General features: G+C 40.7%; 1 protein-coding gene across 12 annotated transcripts in view; it reads left to right on the forward strand.

Annotated features, from left to right (window-relative positions):
* The first annotated feature begins 1057 nt into the window (after positions 1-1057).
* The window catches only part of auts2a (activator of transcription and developmental regulator AUTS2 a), a 335460-nt gene continuing 322839 nt past the window's right edge, over positions 1058-13678 (forward strand). For 7 of the 12 annotated variants that reach the window (XM_007557972.2, XM_007557980.2, XM_007557981.2 and 4 more), the window contains exons 1-2: positions 1060-1263; positions 4253-4926. In XM_007557972.2, the coding sequence (XP_007558034.1) occupies positions 4639-4926 (288 nt within the window). In that variant the 5' untranslated portion in view covers positions 1060-1263; positions 4253-4638. Of the gene's footprint in view, positions 1264-1442; positions 1742-4252; positions 4927-13678 lie in introns of those variants that run through there. The other 5 variants (XM_007557979.2, XM_007557978.2, XM_016674296.1 and 2 more) reach the window with 4 other exon arrangements.

Raw genomic sequence — 13678 nt, forward strand, 5'->3', positions numbered from 1 at the left:
GTCCACTTTAAAACAACACACCATGACACTTATGGTTTGAGGGATGAAGGTGTTGTGGAATCTGGTTGTTCTGCATTTGAAACAGCTTAACCTTCTGCTTTTTGCATACTTTTGACACTTATTGGCTGGGTCAGACTTTATAAAAGCTTACAGGGGTGGTATCCCAAGATCCCAAATTTTGGAAAACCAAAAAAAAAAAAGAAAAAAGATTTTTATTTTATTTTTTTTGTAACCACTTTCCAACCACTGTAAATTATATAAAATTCACAGATTCACATCAGGCGAGTTGCATTATTTTTGGATTTTTATGAACATGAATAACATTAAAGAGCTTTGAACATTTTGAAATTGCATATTTGCAGGAAAAATAAGCATGGCCAAGTTATGCATTAAACCAACTCTTTGTAGAGCCTACATGCTGTTATTTGATGTATATAAAGTTCTTTGTTCTACCAGCTTTAATAAATAGGGGGAAAATGTCAGATTTTAATTCTTTGATTTAACCAGTTGATCATTAGTCATTACTCCTCACTGGAAAAGAAGTTGAGTCTGGTTTCTCACCAGTGGATTGGTGCAGCTACATGAATTTCTCAATACCACAGTGATATTATGAACGGGATGTAGGACGATCTACACGTGTTGCACAGACTTTTTTTTCTCCCATTCGGTTGTTTTGATGAAAATAAAACGCAGCTTTATATACATAGAAGGCTAAGAGAGGTTCACAAAGTAATTGTAAAAGAAATACTACCATTCTAGAATAGCAAAATTAATTATTTTCATGCACATCATTACAAACCTTTATTGTTTTATTCACAATTACTTCTGTACTTATTTTTCATTTTTGACAGATAGAGACGGCAAGTGCGCATTTCTCCGACGCTATGCAGCCTCGCATCTACTACATCTCATTAGAAGCTCTGACTGTGCCGCCAGGTACACGGTGTTGTCGGCGTTCTCCTCTAAATAATGACCCGACGTGTGTCCAGAGGCAGCACTATTTGCGCCGAGGAGGAAGCGCTCAGCCTGTAAAGCGGCACTGCGGCATCGCCGGTATCACTGCGCCCCGGTCTCCCTTCTCCGGGATCCTGAAGCTCGGATCTGAGGAGAGGAGGAGGAGGAGGCGCCCTATGGTTTTCCTTTGCGGGGATTTATTTCGCCAGCTCCAAACCTTCTTGTGCGTTATCTATTTTTTTCCTCCCCCTCCTCTTCTGACCAAGAGGCCTTCAACTTGTCCGGACGGTCCCTTCCTCACTCGCAAGGGTTTGCATTTCTTGGTTTTGCATGACGTGTCTTGGAGCTCTTAAAGAAAAAAAAAAAAAAAAGAGGCTTGCTTTTGTTGTGTGTTCTTATAGTGGAAAATGAGGCTTGAAGAGGGAAAGAGAGAGAGAGAGAGAGAGAGAGAGAGAGAGGGGGGGAGCGCGAGCCGGAGCAGGAGGCAGTGCCAGTCCGCTGCTGCTGCCGCTGCTGTGGGCTGGACTGTGTTCCAGAGCCAGAGATCTGTACTGACAGCACAGGCGGACAAAAAGGGACTGTGAGCGAAGACGAGGCAAAGAGTCTCCACTGAGGAGGAAAAGCCAGGGAGAGTGCTGGAACACAGTTTGTTTCAAATAAGGAATGGCACGGGAGCTGTGTGTGCAGTGTGCGCGTGTCACCAGATGAGTGTCGGCACGAGGCTTCAGGGTTAAATGCAGAGTTAAAAAAAAAAAGACAAAAAGCAAACGGTGACGTTACAGTAAAGGTGTTTTGTCTTTTCTGTTGTTTTTTTCCCCTCCTTCGGATTAGCATAACTGCATGAACTGTGTCCTAAAATGATCCCTGCATCTTTAAACGCTTGCATGGTGGCTTACTGGATGTGCCTTTGTTTTGGATTTTTGTTTTTCTTTAATGTTAAAACTGAACATTTTCCACTTTGCAGGGTGTAGCAGAGTGTGTGCATGTGCTGCAGAATTCCAGATGAGCTCCATTGCATTGTCTCCTTGGACACACTGGCTGTCATGTAAAGTTGGGAATGATGGTTGACTGAGACAAATCAGTTCTGGTTTGTCTGGTGATGCAGAAAGACGCGTCTCCTCTTTGTTCGAACCTATTGCTTTGAGGGACTCCTCAGAAAAAGCTTTAAGTTTGTGGTTTAACTTATCTTATGCTGCTTTATGTCTGAGTGATGTAATGGGTCAAAATTGTTATTTTTTTTGGATGCGTTAAGTCGCCGGTGGTTTGTTATAGGACAATGTCAGAATGATTTTCTGCGGATTTGTTACTACCCTGTTGGCTAAATTCTTGAGATGGATGCAAAATAGGCCTGCAAGCTGTTGAATGTTGCAGAGTAATCTCATAAAGCATCCAAATGCCTTCAGTGTCACACAGTGGAGGTATGCACTGGTGAGTGGTGTGGTTCAGTGCAGAATGACATCACTAAAGAGTCGTGGCATTTGTCTGGATTTCCTTTCTCTTTGATAGTTTTTTTTTCTTTGCTAGATGACAGAAATAGAGCAAAAGTGTTCATTCAGTGTGTGCTATGTATATTTTGTTATGGTTTTTGGTCGACACCAATGCAGATGTGATTTCAAACTGCTGATACGTTAATGTTTGGGATGGAGGTGCACCGATCACCAATCTTTAAAAATACCTGACTGGCTGATTCCGATTTTGGCCGATTCCGATTTTCCCGTCTGAAAAATAGCTAAACAGTGGGGTGACTGTTGTTTCACAAGTAGATGAGATCGGTGGATATTATTGGTTTCTCATATCAGCCGATCCAATCGCGGATCACCTAAAATTAAGACAATTTGGGCTAATTATTGATTCTTGAGGTTTGCATTTGATACTAAAAAGCTTACATCTCTTTGGAAGCTTCAAAGCCTTCATGGCACGAAACCCAACACTGATCCAAATAATGAATTACGCACAAAATGTAACTCCAAGTGTTCTAGTTCTTCATCTAATTTAGGAACCTCTGCCAGTATACTTGTATAGGATGCTATGTTGGTTAATTAATCAACCTGTCCCATCAGGTAATGAGTCTGCAGTCAAGCTTCTTAACGGACATGCGGCTTGCAGCTTTCCAATAGCAATTTTTAGCAGCTTTATTTTACTTAGAGTGACTGGTGCTGCTTGTTAATTTTTTTCACATCTTCCAGAACCAAATTAATCTTTCGGCCACCAAACGTGTGGCCATCTCTCTAGCATTCAGCAGCAACAGGTTGGGGAGGGAGCAGTGCTCGGTTTTTGTGTGGTCCACAGAGCAGGAGAGAGCTCACAGTCACACAATGCTTTATTTAGTGTTTTAATTAAAAAGGTTTTTAATCGTAGGGATATTTTTAGCAGTTTTGAAGCCATTAGTCTTCCTAAAGAAGACTAATTACTAATGCTCCTCCGTAGCATTTCACACCTGTGGAAGAGCATCTAAACTCTTTTCTTTTTCAAGAATGTTCCTCATCAGAAACACAAGCCTCTTTCACAAAATGCTTGAGCCTAGATGTAGTCTTGGTATGTTTTTTTTTTTTTGAAAAGTTAAAAAGTCATTGATGGGTTAAAGTCAACCCGTGGCTGCTGCGCATCTGAGACTTCAAGTAAGATCCAACTTTGCTAGCTTAGTCGATTCAGTAAATCTTAAAAGTGAATCCCAAACGGAAACTAAAGGTTCTAGTAACTCACACTCATCCACCAAGCCAATCTTTCAAACCTTCATACACCAAGTTGTTGCCTTTAAATGCCATCCCTTTCAAGAAGACATGTACATGTGGTGGGGAACGCGAGAATCAAACCCCCAACCTTCTGACTCGCAGACAGCTACTCTGCTGACTCTACCGAGTACCGCTCCATGCCTCCTTTTGTTCTGCCGGCTTGGTCTTTGAAAACTTGTGTGTGTGTGTGTGTGTGCAGGATATCGATGGGCTGATTAGTGATTTATGAATGACCAGAGGCAGCTTCCATCTCATCTTTGTTTGTAGATAAAGCGGGATGTTCCGTGAAAGAGGCAACAGTTTAGCATCCAGTTTGGTGAAGGTTGCGGACAGTTACAATCTCTATTCCGACCTCAAAAGGTCTGGTTGTGTACGAACCCAGAGTTTACTCACCAGATGTGATTCTAGCTGTCCTCATAAAACATTCATACTGAGTTGTGCACAGTAGCATGCAGCACCCTCTACAACAGTGACTTGTTAACTAAATGCATTGTTGACCTTTTGCAGAGTGAACATGTGCAAATGCATGCTCTCTCTCTCACTTTTTTCTGTCTTGATTTTTGCAGGTGTGAGGTTGCCGTCCCTAGGCCAGAGGCGTCAGTCGGGGAAGAAAAATGTGGCAGCACCTGTTCACCGTACTCTGGAGGGATAAGTTCACTGAACAGACATTTGCTTTAACTTGAAGAGGCCCTCCTCTGGTGGAATTGGGAGCTTGGTGATGGCATGATGGATTTGATGGACTGCCTTTGGGAATCTTCAAGTGGAACCCAGCTTGATTGAGTGACTTAATGCAGTTTGGAATTTCCTCTAAAAGCCTTTATCTCTTGGATATTACCCATTTGCCTTGGATCTAACCGACTGACAACACCTTCTAGGATACTGTGGAAGTTCTCCTCCAGAGGCTTTTCACTCAAGGATTTGAGTCTTTCTGGGGCGGTGGGTTTTCACTTGGATGTTCGCCATGAAGGACGTGGACGGACCTCGATCTAGCAACCAGCGGAAAAAGAGGAAGTCGAGGTCGGAGAGGGATCGGGAGAGGAGACCGAACAGGATAAGGAGCAACCACGTCAAAGGCTCGGTGTTTCGTCTCTCCTCCGACTCCGAGCGGGAGGCGGAACGGGAGCCCTCCTCGTCCCGGCCTCGACCTCCGCGGAGAAAGCGAAAGGAGTCTACTTCGGCCGAGGAGGACATCATTGATGGCTTCTCCATCACAGGCTTTGTCACCCTTGAGGCTCTAGAGGTGAGTCACTGATTTTTTTAAAAAAAATGTTTGCCTTTAAATTGAACCTAAGACCCTTTAATTTTCAAGATAAGGTTTGCCTGCGTACTTGGAAGTCCCAGCGTGTTGGCTTCTCTCTGCATATTTGGCTGCTCTGCGAGCTGGTGCTGAGCAGATGTTGCTTTAAATGCTCTGCTGTAGCCAGAGATTACTATCTGTGTCACAAAAAAGGGGCTGCTATTGTTGCTGAATGTACTGCTCTGGGTATGCTTTCACAACTTCTCCAGCTGATAAGGAGCTGTGCAGCTATGGCAGCAGTGAGTCTTTGTGCACTTCGAAGAGAAAAAGCAATTTGATCCACACTACGACAATTTATTCTGAGAGGGAGTGATTTATTGTATGCTGGCTATCCATTTTCCTCGATATCCAAACGCAGCCAAGGCTGTGTTCCAGAGGTCTGAATTATGACTTGTAAAGCACGACTGTTACATTTTTCTATTATAAATATGTGATGGCCAAGGCAGCAATGTTTTATTAAGACACCGGGACTCCAAAAGCCACTAGAGCACCTTGAGTGTTTCTTTGGATGTGGAATCTGAAAATTGTACAAGATATTTTCATCGGTTGTTCTGGTGATAAACTATGATGCCATCATATGTCAGACTTGTTAATCTGCTCACTGCACAGGGAAATTATCTCTGGGGCCTGTAGAGGAGGGATAGTATTTTTAACCCTCTATGTGTGTCAGTTTTTGTTGTGATAGTACCAGTAATTATTTTCTTGGATGATACGATGTTTTTGAAAATTATGACTGATTCTGATTTTTTTGATAAAAAAACAAAAATCAAAGATTAGCCTAATGCAGCTATTTAGCTATTTCTAGATTAATTATGCAGATTTTTATGGGGACGTGTTTACTGGTAGACGCTTGGAGTGCATTCACACCAGCCCTGTTTAGTCCGCTTTAATCGTACTCTAGTTTGTTTGACGAGAAAGTCTGGTTTGATTGTGGAGCTGTGAATGTGTAATCAAACTCTGATGTAGACCAAAAACATCTAACTCAGTTCCGCCTACAAACCTAGATCTAGACTCGGTTGAGGCGAACTCTGATGCGGTTTGAATGCATACGTCAATACCAAGGGGACTGGAGATCACTTCAAAAGCAGGAAGTAGACCATGGCACAGGGCATTCTGGGTAAATACAACTAAAACAAATGCGCATCTCTTGGGATAACACTTATCCTCCGCTCAAATTTAGCCCAGCATTGAGTGTTTGCTCAGCACATATGCTAAAGGCAAAAGAGCAATCCTACAACTGTAAAATCTAACAGCACTCCATTTTTGTTTAGGTTTTGTGAAGAAGGAAGTTGCTCTCAGTGTCTTGTTCAGAGGTTTTATTTTTATCGTTATCTTCAGTGGTTCTTAGTGCAGCGCCACCACAGGCGAGGTGTTAGACAGGTTGCTCAAGGGCTTTGGTTCTTTTACTAAAATAAGCACAAAAAGAAAGCAAATAAGCTGGGAAGCCTTTAAATTGTTTACAATAAGTGATTTCTTTCTGTTTCCGTAGTGTTAGACCCTAATTACTTCTTTAAAAATTCAGATGAGCAGACGTTGAACCAGACGCCTTCAGTCTGCAGGTTAGACTAGCATGAGCCACATGGGTTTTTGAAGTAGGTCCTTAGTTTAGCAAGTGACTTGTTACAGAAAGAAAAAGACAAAACCAATGGTTACTTGGTAACATGTTCAGGATCACTGAAACTAAACAGACATAAAGGAGGGATGGTTGATGAACTTGTTCATGTGGTTATGTCCCGTGTTTTGTTAAAGGGAAATTTGGTTGCAAAAAGAAGCCAATTGCACTGTACCGGTGTGTGTCTGTGACCATGTGTTGGAGTCTGAGAGCTCGCATTAGATTGTATTAAATTCAGAGTAACATAATGTGTAACTGGATGTTGTCCCAGAAACCTTGACATCTTGCCCTAATCTTACGCTTGAAGGGGCACCAGGTGGTCGTACCGCGTCTACTGATTTGTTCTTCAGTTGAAAAGGTTCCTTTAGTTTATTTTTAGATACTGATACCGTCTGAGTTTTTTACAGTTTCACTATTCTAAGCAGTATATTATGATTATGCCTCAGATGTTTTTTGTATACATACTTAGCACAAAGACTATATAGCTTTTGTTTCTTGTGTTACATAAGTAGACGGACCATCAGCACTTGTGACTACAATGTGAGGTAGTCATCCTGGTCGTCTGTTATCATCATTCTCTCTACCTACTTCAGCTTGAACCTCTCTCTGCTGCAGAAAAGGGAGCCGAGAGAAACAGCAAACGGTGTCAATGCGACCCGGCTCAGAGGTCCATAATAACCCGGGAGATACACCATGTACAAGAGACCCATTTAATCAAGTTAAGGTTAAAATGAAAGTTTCTAACATGAAGTGTAAAATTAGTGCTCTGTGGTGTACTTGAATGGAGTGATGTGCAAGTGTGGATCTGCAAAATAGAGATGGATCTGGCCAAGAGTGACTGAGGAAGAACTGGTTAAAGCCACAATTGTTGAGAATGGTCTGCTAGGAGTTGGCAGCTTCTGAATAAAGAAGCTCCCATCCTGGACCGAAATCACATCAGGTGATTCGACTAGTCCAATGTCTCATTAGACTGCAAATGAGAAAAAAAAAATCACTCCCCCCTCCCCCCCAAGAACTATGCTTAAATTTGAATAGAGAGCAAGTCTGGGCATTTATTGCATCGTTTATCATTTATTGTGATACATTTCTTATCATGACAAGAACTTTGATTTATTGTTGTCACAATAAATTCCAATTAATTCCATAATATGATTAAATGCAGTTACTGTGAGCAACTTAGTGATACAAATCACACTTACGTGAAAATCACAAATAGTTTTTAATTGTCACTTTTATCGTTATCACCATAGTACCGCAAAATAACAGGATAAAACTTCACGTTCATGTCATCCACGCCGTATAGAGAGTAGAAAACAAAACTTCTTGTAGATAAAATTTCTTCAGCTTCTAATTCCCATTGTGTTCATTTATTCTGAGTTTATCACATCATTCATCACTTGAAGATGAGTAGTAATAAATGAGCTATGGATTATTTCAAAAGCCCTACACTAGGGGAAAACGATCTTTTCCACAACCATCTAAACAACCTGCTTTTTGATCATAACTCTAAAGGATCAGTGAATCGCTGCATTTCTGAAGAGCACAAGAACATCATTTGTGGAAAAAGAGATTATTTTTGCTCAACATAAAGTAATGATGAAGGCCATTTAAAGAAAACCTTTGTAGAAGTAACTAAAATGTTGAAGAAAAGTCAAGATCTGGTATTCATACACGAAATACACGAAATACAGAAAAAATGTTGACTATAGGTTAATGGACAATTTAATCTTTCAACTGAGATCAAAAACAGGGCACAGCGACGGGTGTCTTTTTGTAATTCTTTTGCAGAAACATTTTCATCAAGAAAACACCTTAGTAGCAGCTTATTTGAGCATTTGTAGCTCCCTGGTGTGTGTGATCAGCTGAGAGAGATTTCCACTCCTCTGTATTAATCCATATTGAGGTACATTTGCCTATTAACATTGGCAGCTCAAAGTGTTCTTGGAGACGGGCTCAAATATTTGGATTTTAGCTCGCTACTCTAAACTGCTTGAATTGCATTTACTCCGCAAGACAAAGAATTCTGATTAAAATTGAACCAAAAGAAAAGAGAAATTTTTGAGGGGGAATAAAGATTTCATATCTGAATACTGTCTACGCTGACAAAAAAATCAATGAAATAGATCATTAAAAATTGTGTCTGAAGGAAGAGAAATGTGAAAATCCTCCGCTTGTATTTTTCCGTTCTTGACATTTTTGTTTTCCTTCCGCTGACACGCTGCCAGGATTTGGTGTATTCTATTTACCTTCCAGCTTCGATCTAATGTCTGCTGCCCCAAACAATTATTAGCTCTGAAATCCAGTTTCACACCAATCTGTCTTACGGACGCACACAGACGGTGGAATTACGAGGGATTCCACCTGAAATAAGGTGGGAATTACTGAGGTTATGTTGAGTGTGTGTGTGTGTGTGTGTGTGTGTGTGGGGGGGGATTTGATGATTCAAGATATGAAATTAATTGATAACTTGCTATACCTGATTGGCTCTTCACACTGAGAGTTAAAAGGGACAACACACCAGTTAGAGATCCACCAATCCATTATGGAGAGACCAAGTGATCAATTTTCTGTTGATTTCCTGTGACTGGGGATCATTAGGGGTGTAGCGATACATGAAACCTACAAGACGAGACGAAACGCCATGTGGCGTTCACGAAAACAAGACGGGACAAGATTGTAATAATTTTTGTAGAGGAAAATTAAAAGATCAAATTTATGTTGCTAAAAGTCTTTATTCCGCATCTTTTATAGATTTTGGCACAAGCAAACATGATATCTTTGTATTTCTGATTTCTTGAAACTCTTCAGGCCACAGGACGGTTCGTACAACATTCCCCAGTTGAAACTGAAAGCGAACGCTGTGATTGTGATGTAGTTGAACGTACCCTGTTCAATGTACAAGAGTAGCTGGGGTAGCTTCTTTACAATTACACCAGGAAAATTGTAACCTAAGTTAGTACTCGCGAGATAGCGGTTGCCTCCATGAGAAATATCGCGTTGTCTCTTGCGTGACAAGATCTTGCTACAATCCGCATGATCTGCACTTTAAATGTTGAAAAACTGGATTTTGTTTTTCTGCTTTTCATTAAATACATCAAAACGAAGAAGTCCCAACATTGTGGATGTACTATGATGCATTTTTGAGTTTAGCAAAACCATAAAGGTCAGTGACAAGGGCTTTGATGGATTGATGGAGATAAGTCTGTTATCCTTGGATTTTCAGTTAGATTATAATCTAAGAACTTGACCAAAGAAGATGGCACATTTTTATGTCTGCATTCCTAAAAGAAAAAAATGGAATCAATCTAAGTCAGAGTCCCCATGTCAGACCTGAAAGTAGAGCGGAAATCGGTGTCGGGTAAATAAAGAGCGTTGCCCTCACACAGCTCTGTACGGACAATTGGTTTCCATTTAATAATGTGGCATTTTCTGCTCTGTGCTGTTCATGGGATGATCCTGTCAGCATGCCAGCTTTTTTGAAACAATTGATTTGTCTGGCACAGCCCCAGAAGTCTGCTGGGTGGAGGTTCTAAGGACAGGCAGTGAGAAACACACCGATTAATAATGCATAGCAAGAAACAAGCTAATGGTAAATCAAATGCATCGGCAGAATACAAAAAAAAAAAAAAAACACTGGACAATTCAGAGAAAGAGACACTTTAAGCTTTGCTTCACAAAGCAAAGCAGGTTGGAGAAGAACTTGCTCATGGAGCTGGTTTTATAAGACAGTTGCTGTTGGACCATGCTACCTTGACAGATATTTGTGTCCGCTTAATAGATCCACTCTTTTGGCCTATGTATTTTTTCCCCCTTCTAGAGATTTGTGTGTTCAGTAAAGACGGATAATTTGTTTGTGCGTGTTCCTTTTTAATTCCAGTAACGGCTTTGCTGTAAATTTTTATACGGCCTCAAAGAAACAAACGTATCGCTGTGCTTCCTGGCCGTAAAAACGTCATAACCCCTCGATGAAGCGGATCGACGTGCTCTGGTGCTGTTCCCTCTTGGTGTGCAGCAGTTTAACAGGCTCAGGATGTCTTTTATTGGGAAATAAGCTGACTCGGGGGGTTCTTTATAAACTCTGTACATTCAGCATTCTGTCTGTGCATTGGATCTCTTTGGCTGATGGTGTACCACTTTGTTACTCAGCTGATTGAGGAGAACTTTTTTGGCTCAAATGCGGGGGATGTATGTATTCCACGTGATGGAGCTTAGTCCTATATGAGCAGATGAAACACAAGACAAAGAAATGTCCTGTTGCTTTATGGCTCTGCTAAAATAAACTGACTTTAAGTAGAACAGACACAAACAAACACTACGTTTTAAAAGGGGAAATTATTTCAAGCGCCACTTTGTTGCCTAATTGGCACGGTCTGGTTTTGTAATTAGTGAACATGTTGTCCCATTTTCCTCAGCGCTGCCTGCTCATCAGGCGTTTTATGTGACCTTGTGTAGTTTTTAATGTACAGTAGCTAAAAAACTTTCTCTACATGTTGCCCTTCATTAAAATTTGTAGTCTTTACATTTAAGTGAGACACTTGTTAATGAAGCTGCTGCTAGAAAAACAACAACCCTGATTCTCTTTAAAACGTGATCTTAACTCGCGCGTTGCACAAGATAAATTCATTACGTTCTGGATGTCAGAGTCTAGTTCCCATGTTTTTATCAGAAAACAGAATCAGAACATTGAATATGCTGGTTATGTGTGGTCACAAGCTGCGTCTCCATTGCAAATGTGCGTAAAAGTTTGTCAATCGCGTTGTATTCATTAAATAAGAAACGCGATTACAAAAAACATGGCGTGCCATCATCCTGTCACCTTCTTCTTCATGGTTTGCGCCAGCGGCAACAGCTGGTTGTTGATCATGCGACTTGTGTGATGTGAAAAATTGTTTCCATTTCAGAGATAAACCGACGTCAAATGACCAAAAAAACACTTTATTCAAGTGCCAAAATGTTCTATTGAATCACAAGACTTTTTTTTTTGCCACAAAATATGAAGTTTAACAATATAAAAATAAGACAAAGAAGACTAAATATTAGCTTCTGCAATAGCATCAAAATGGTTTTCAGCATGAACTACAGCACAAAATGGGCAGTTTTAATCGTTTTTAGAGGGAGTCTTACGAATTTGCGGATGTTCACTATTCATAAATGGCTGCAGATGCTAACCTCCACAAATACTACTGTACCTTATTGCTATTGAAATTTACCAACATAAAGATCTGGTTCGGTCAAGCTCCCTCTCTCCGTCCCTGTAGAAGAATAAAACTGTAATGTTCTAAAATAGCAGAATAAAATGAAAAGGGCGAATCCTCTACTTTATTTTGATGCTGCTTTGAAAGTTTTTGGTTCTGCGCTTCAGTTACGTACAGAAATGTTGCACAGGATCATTTTCCGCTCGGTTCCCATACATATTGACATTTTCAATACAAATGCATGTACCATTACAACCCGTCTGTGCAGATTTGGATATTTTAACCTCAGTTAAGAAATTAATTCGTCTAGTTTGAATGCCAATAGCAGTCATCGAGTCCAGGGCATTTTATTTCATATTTAATCTCTGACTTTCTTTTGGCAGGTTCTTGCAAACGGATGAATATTTGTCAAGGCTGAATGTGAAGTGGTATCCCTGAAGAGCCTTGCCTGGTGTCGAACTCGGCTTTTTCTTGATTAATTTCTCCCATTGTTAAACATTTTGAGACGTATTTTTCCTCCTTTTTTTTTTTTTTACTTCATTGCTTAACTGCACATCCCGTAGTGATACAGTTTCTCCGCCATGATCCTTGTAGACTTGTGGCAACACATCACACTTTGAGTCACTTCTAGTCAATGTTTTATATTTTCTTTAGGTATTTTTTATTAGAATATGTGACAGGTGAGCTTTCTGGACTTTAGATAAGAGGTTAAGCCATTTCCCAAAAGAAGTCCAAATTTATTTTTTCATGTTTTTTTTATTTAACTAGAAAGTTGGTGATACACATGAATCGCTGTAGCATAGGTTTGCAGAACTGCTTCACTTTGAATATACATCCATAAGGAACATTGAAACTAAAGCTGCTTTTTTTTCCCGTGTTGTTCTTCACGGAGATGCACTGATCAGGCATTTCAGGTTCTGGGTTCAAATCCCAGTTTGGGGTCTTTATGCATGGAGTTTACTGCCTTTCATCCAATAACTGTTGGAAATGGGCAACCATCCCACCCTCCACTGCTGTGATGCTGCAGTTACTGACAACGGACAAACGGATTCTCTGTAAGAGCCTCAAACAACAACAGAACTATTCTTTGCTGCCCTCTGGATAAATGTAATATTTAACCGTCTCAACAATAAAATGTTAGAACAGTGATTTCTTAAATAAAAAACAAAAACAGCCCAGGGTACAGAGCTGTCTGACAACAGAACTGAAAACAAACTATATAAAATAAAATTCTCCAGGTCATTGGGCGGAGGGGTCCAGAAATAAAACCCGACGGACAAGAAGTAAGATATTTTTCCATTTTCTGTTTACAAGACGCAAACAAAATCTGTGCCATATGATGAGATCTTTTGACTTCCTTCAACAGCTTCAAAATTGGACACATTTCGGGGGGAAAAAAGCTTTAATTTGCTGCTTTGTGTGAGACTGATAAACTATTTATTCATTTATTATAACTATACAGGAGCCATAAGGAACCTTTCTGTGATGGTTCATTAACTTTATGGTAATAATTTATATCAGAACCAGAGGCAGCATTGCACACAGTGTGGGTTATAGTGCGAGTAAGAGAGAGAGAGAGAGGAATTGGTGACAAACAGCAACACTGTGTAACTCAGACAGTGTTGCTGTCAGCAGAACCTGGCAGTTCTAATTCACGATGCAGCTGCTGATCGGAAATGCGTTGGACTTGCGTCTTCCGACCATCCAGTCACCGATCGGGGCCGGTAAAGCATTAGGAGTCTGTTCCTGATCACCATATAGCATAACCACAGACAACCACCAGGCCCTCGAGGAGAACTCCCGACACCGAGGCTTTTCAGCTGGAAGCTCGTCAGTTTCCCCAAACCTGCTCAGCATCTCTCCCCCCTCGGAGCAATCGCACAGTTGG

Source organism: Poecilia formosa, unplaced genomic scaffold, assembly GCF_000485575.1.
Source record: "Poecilia formosa unplaced genomic scaffold, Poecilia_formosa-5.1.2 Scaffold93, whole genome shotgun sequence".
Lineage (NCBI taxonomy): Eukaryota > Metazoa > Chordata > Actinopteri > Cyprinodontiformes > Poeciliidae > Poecilia > Poecilia formosa.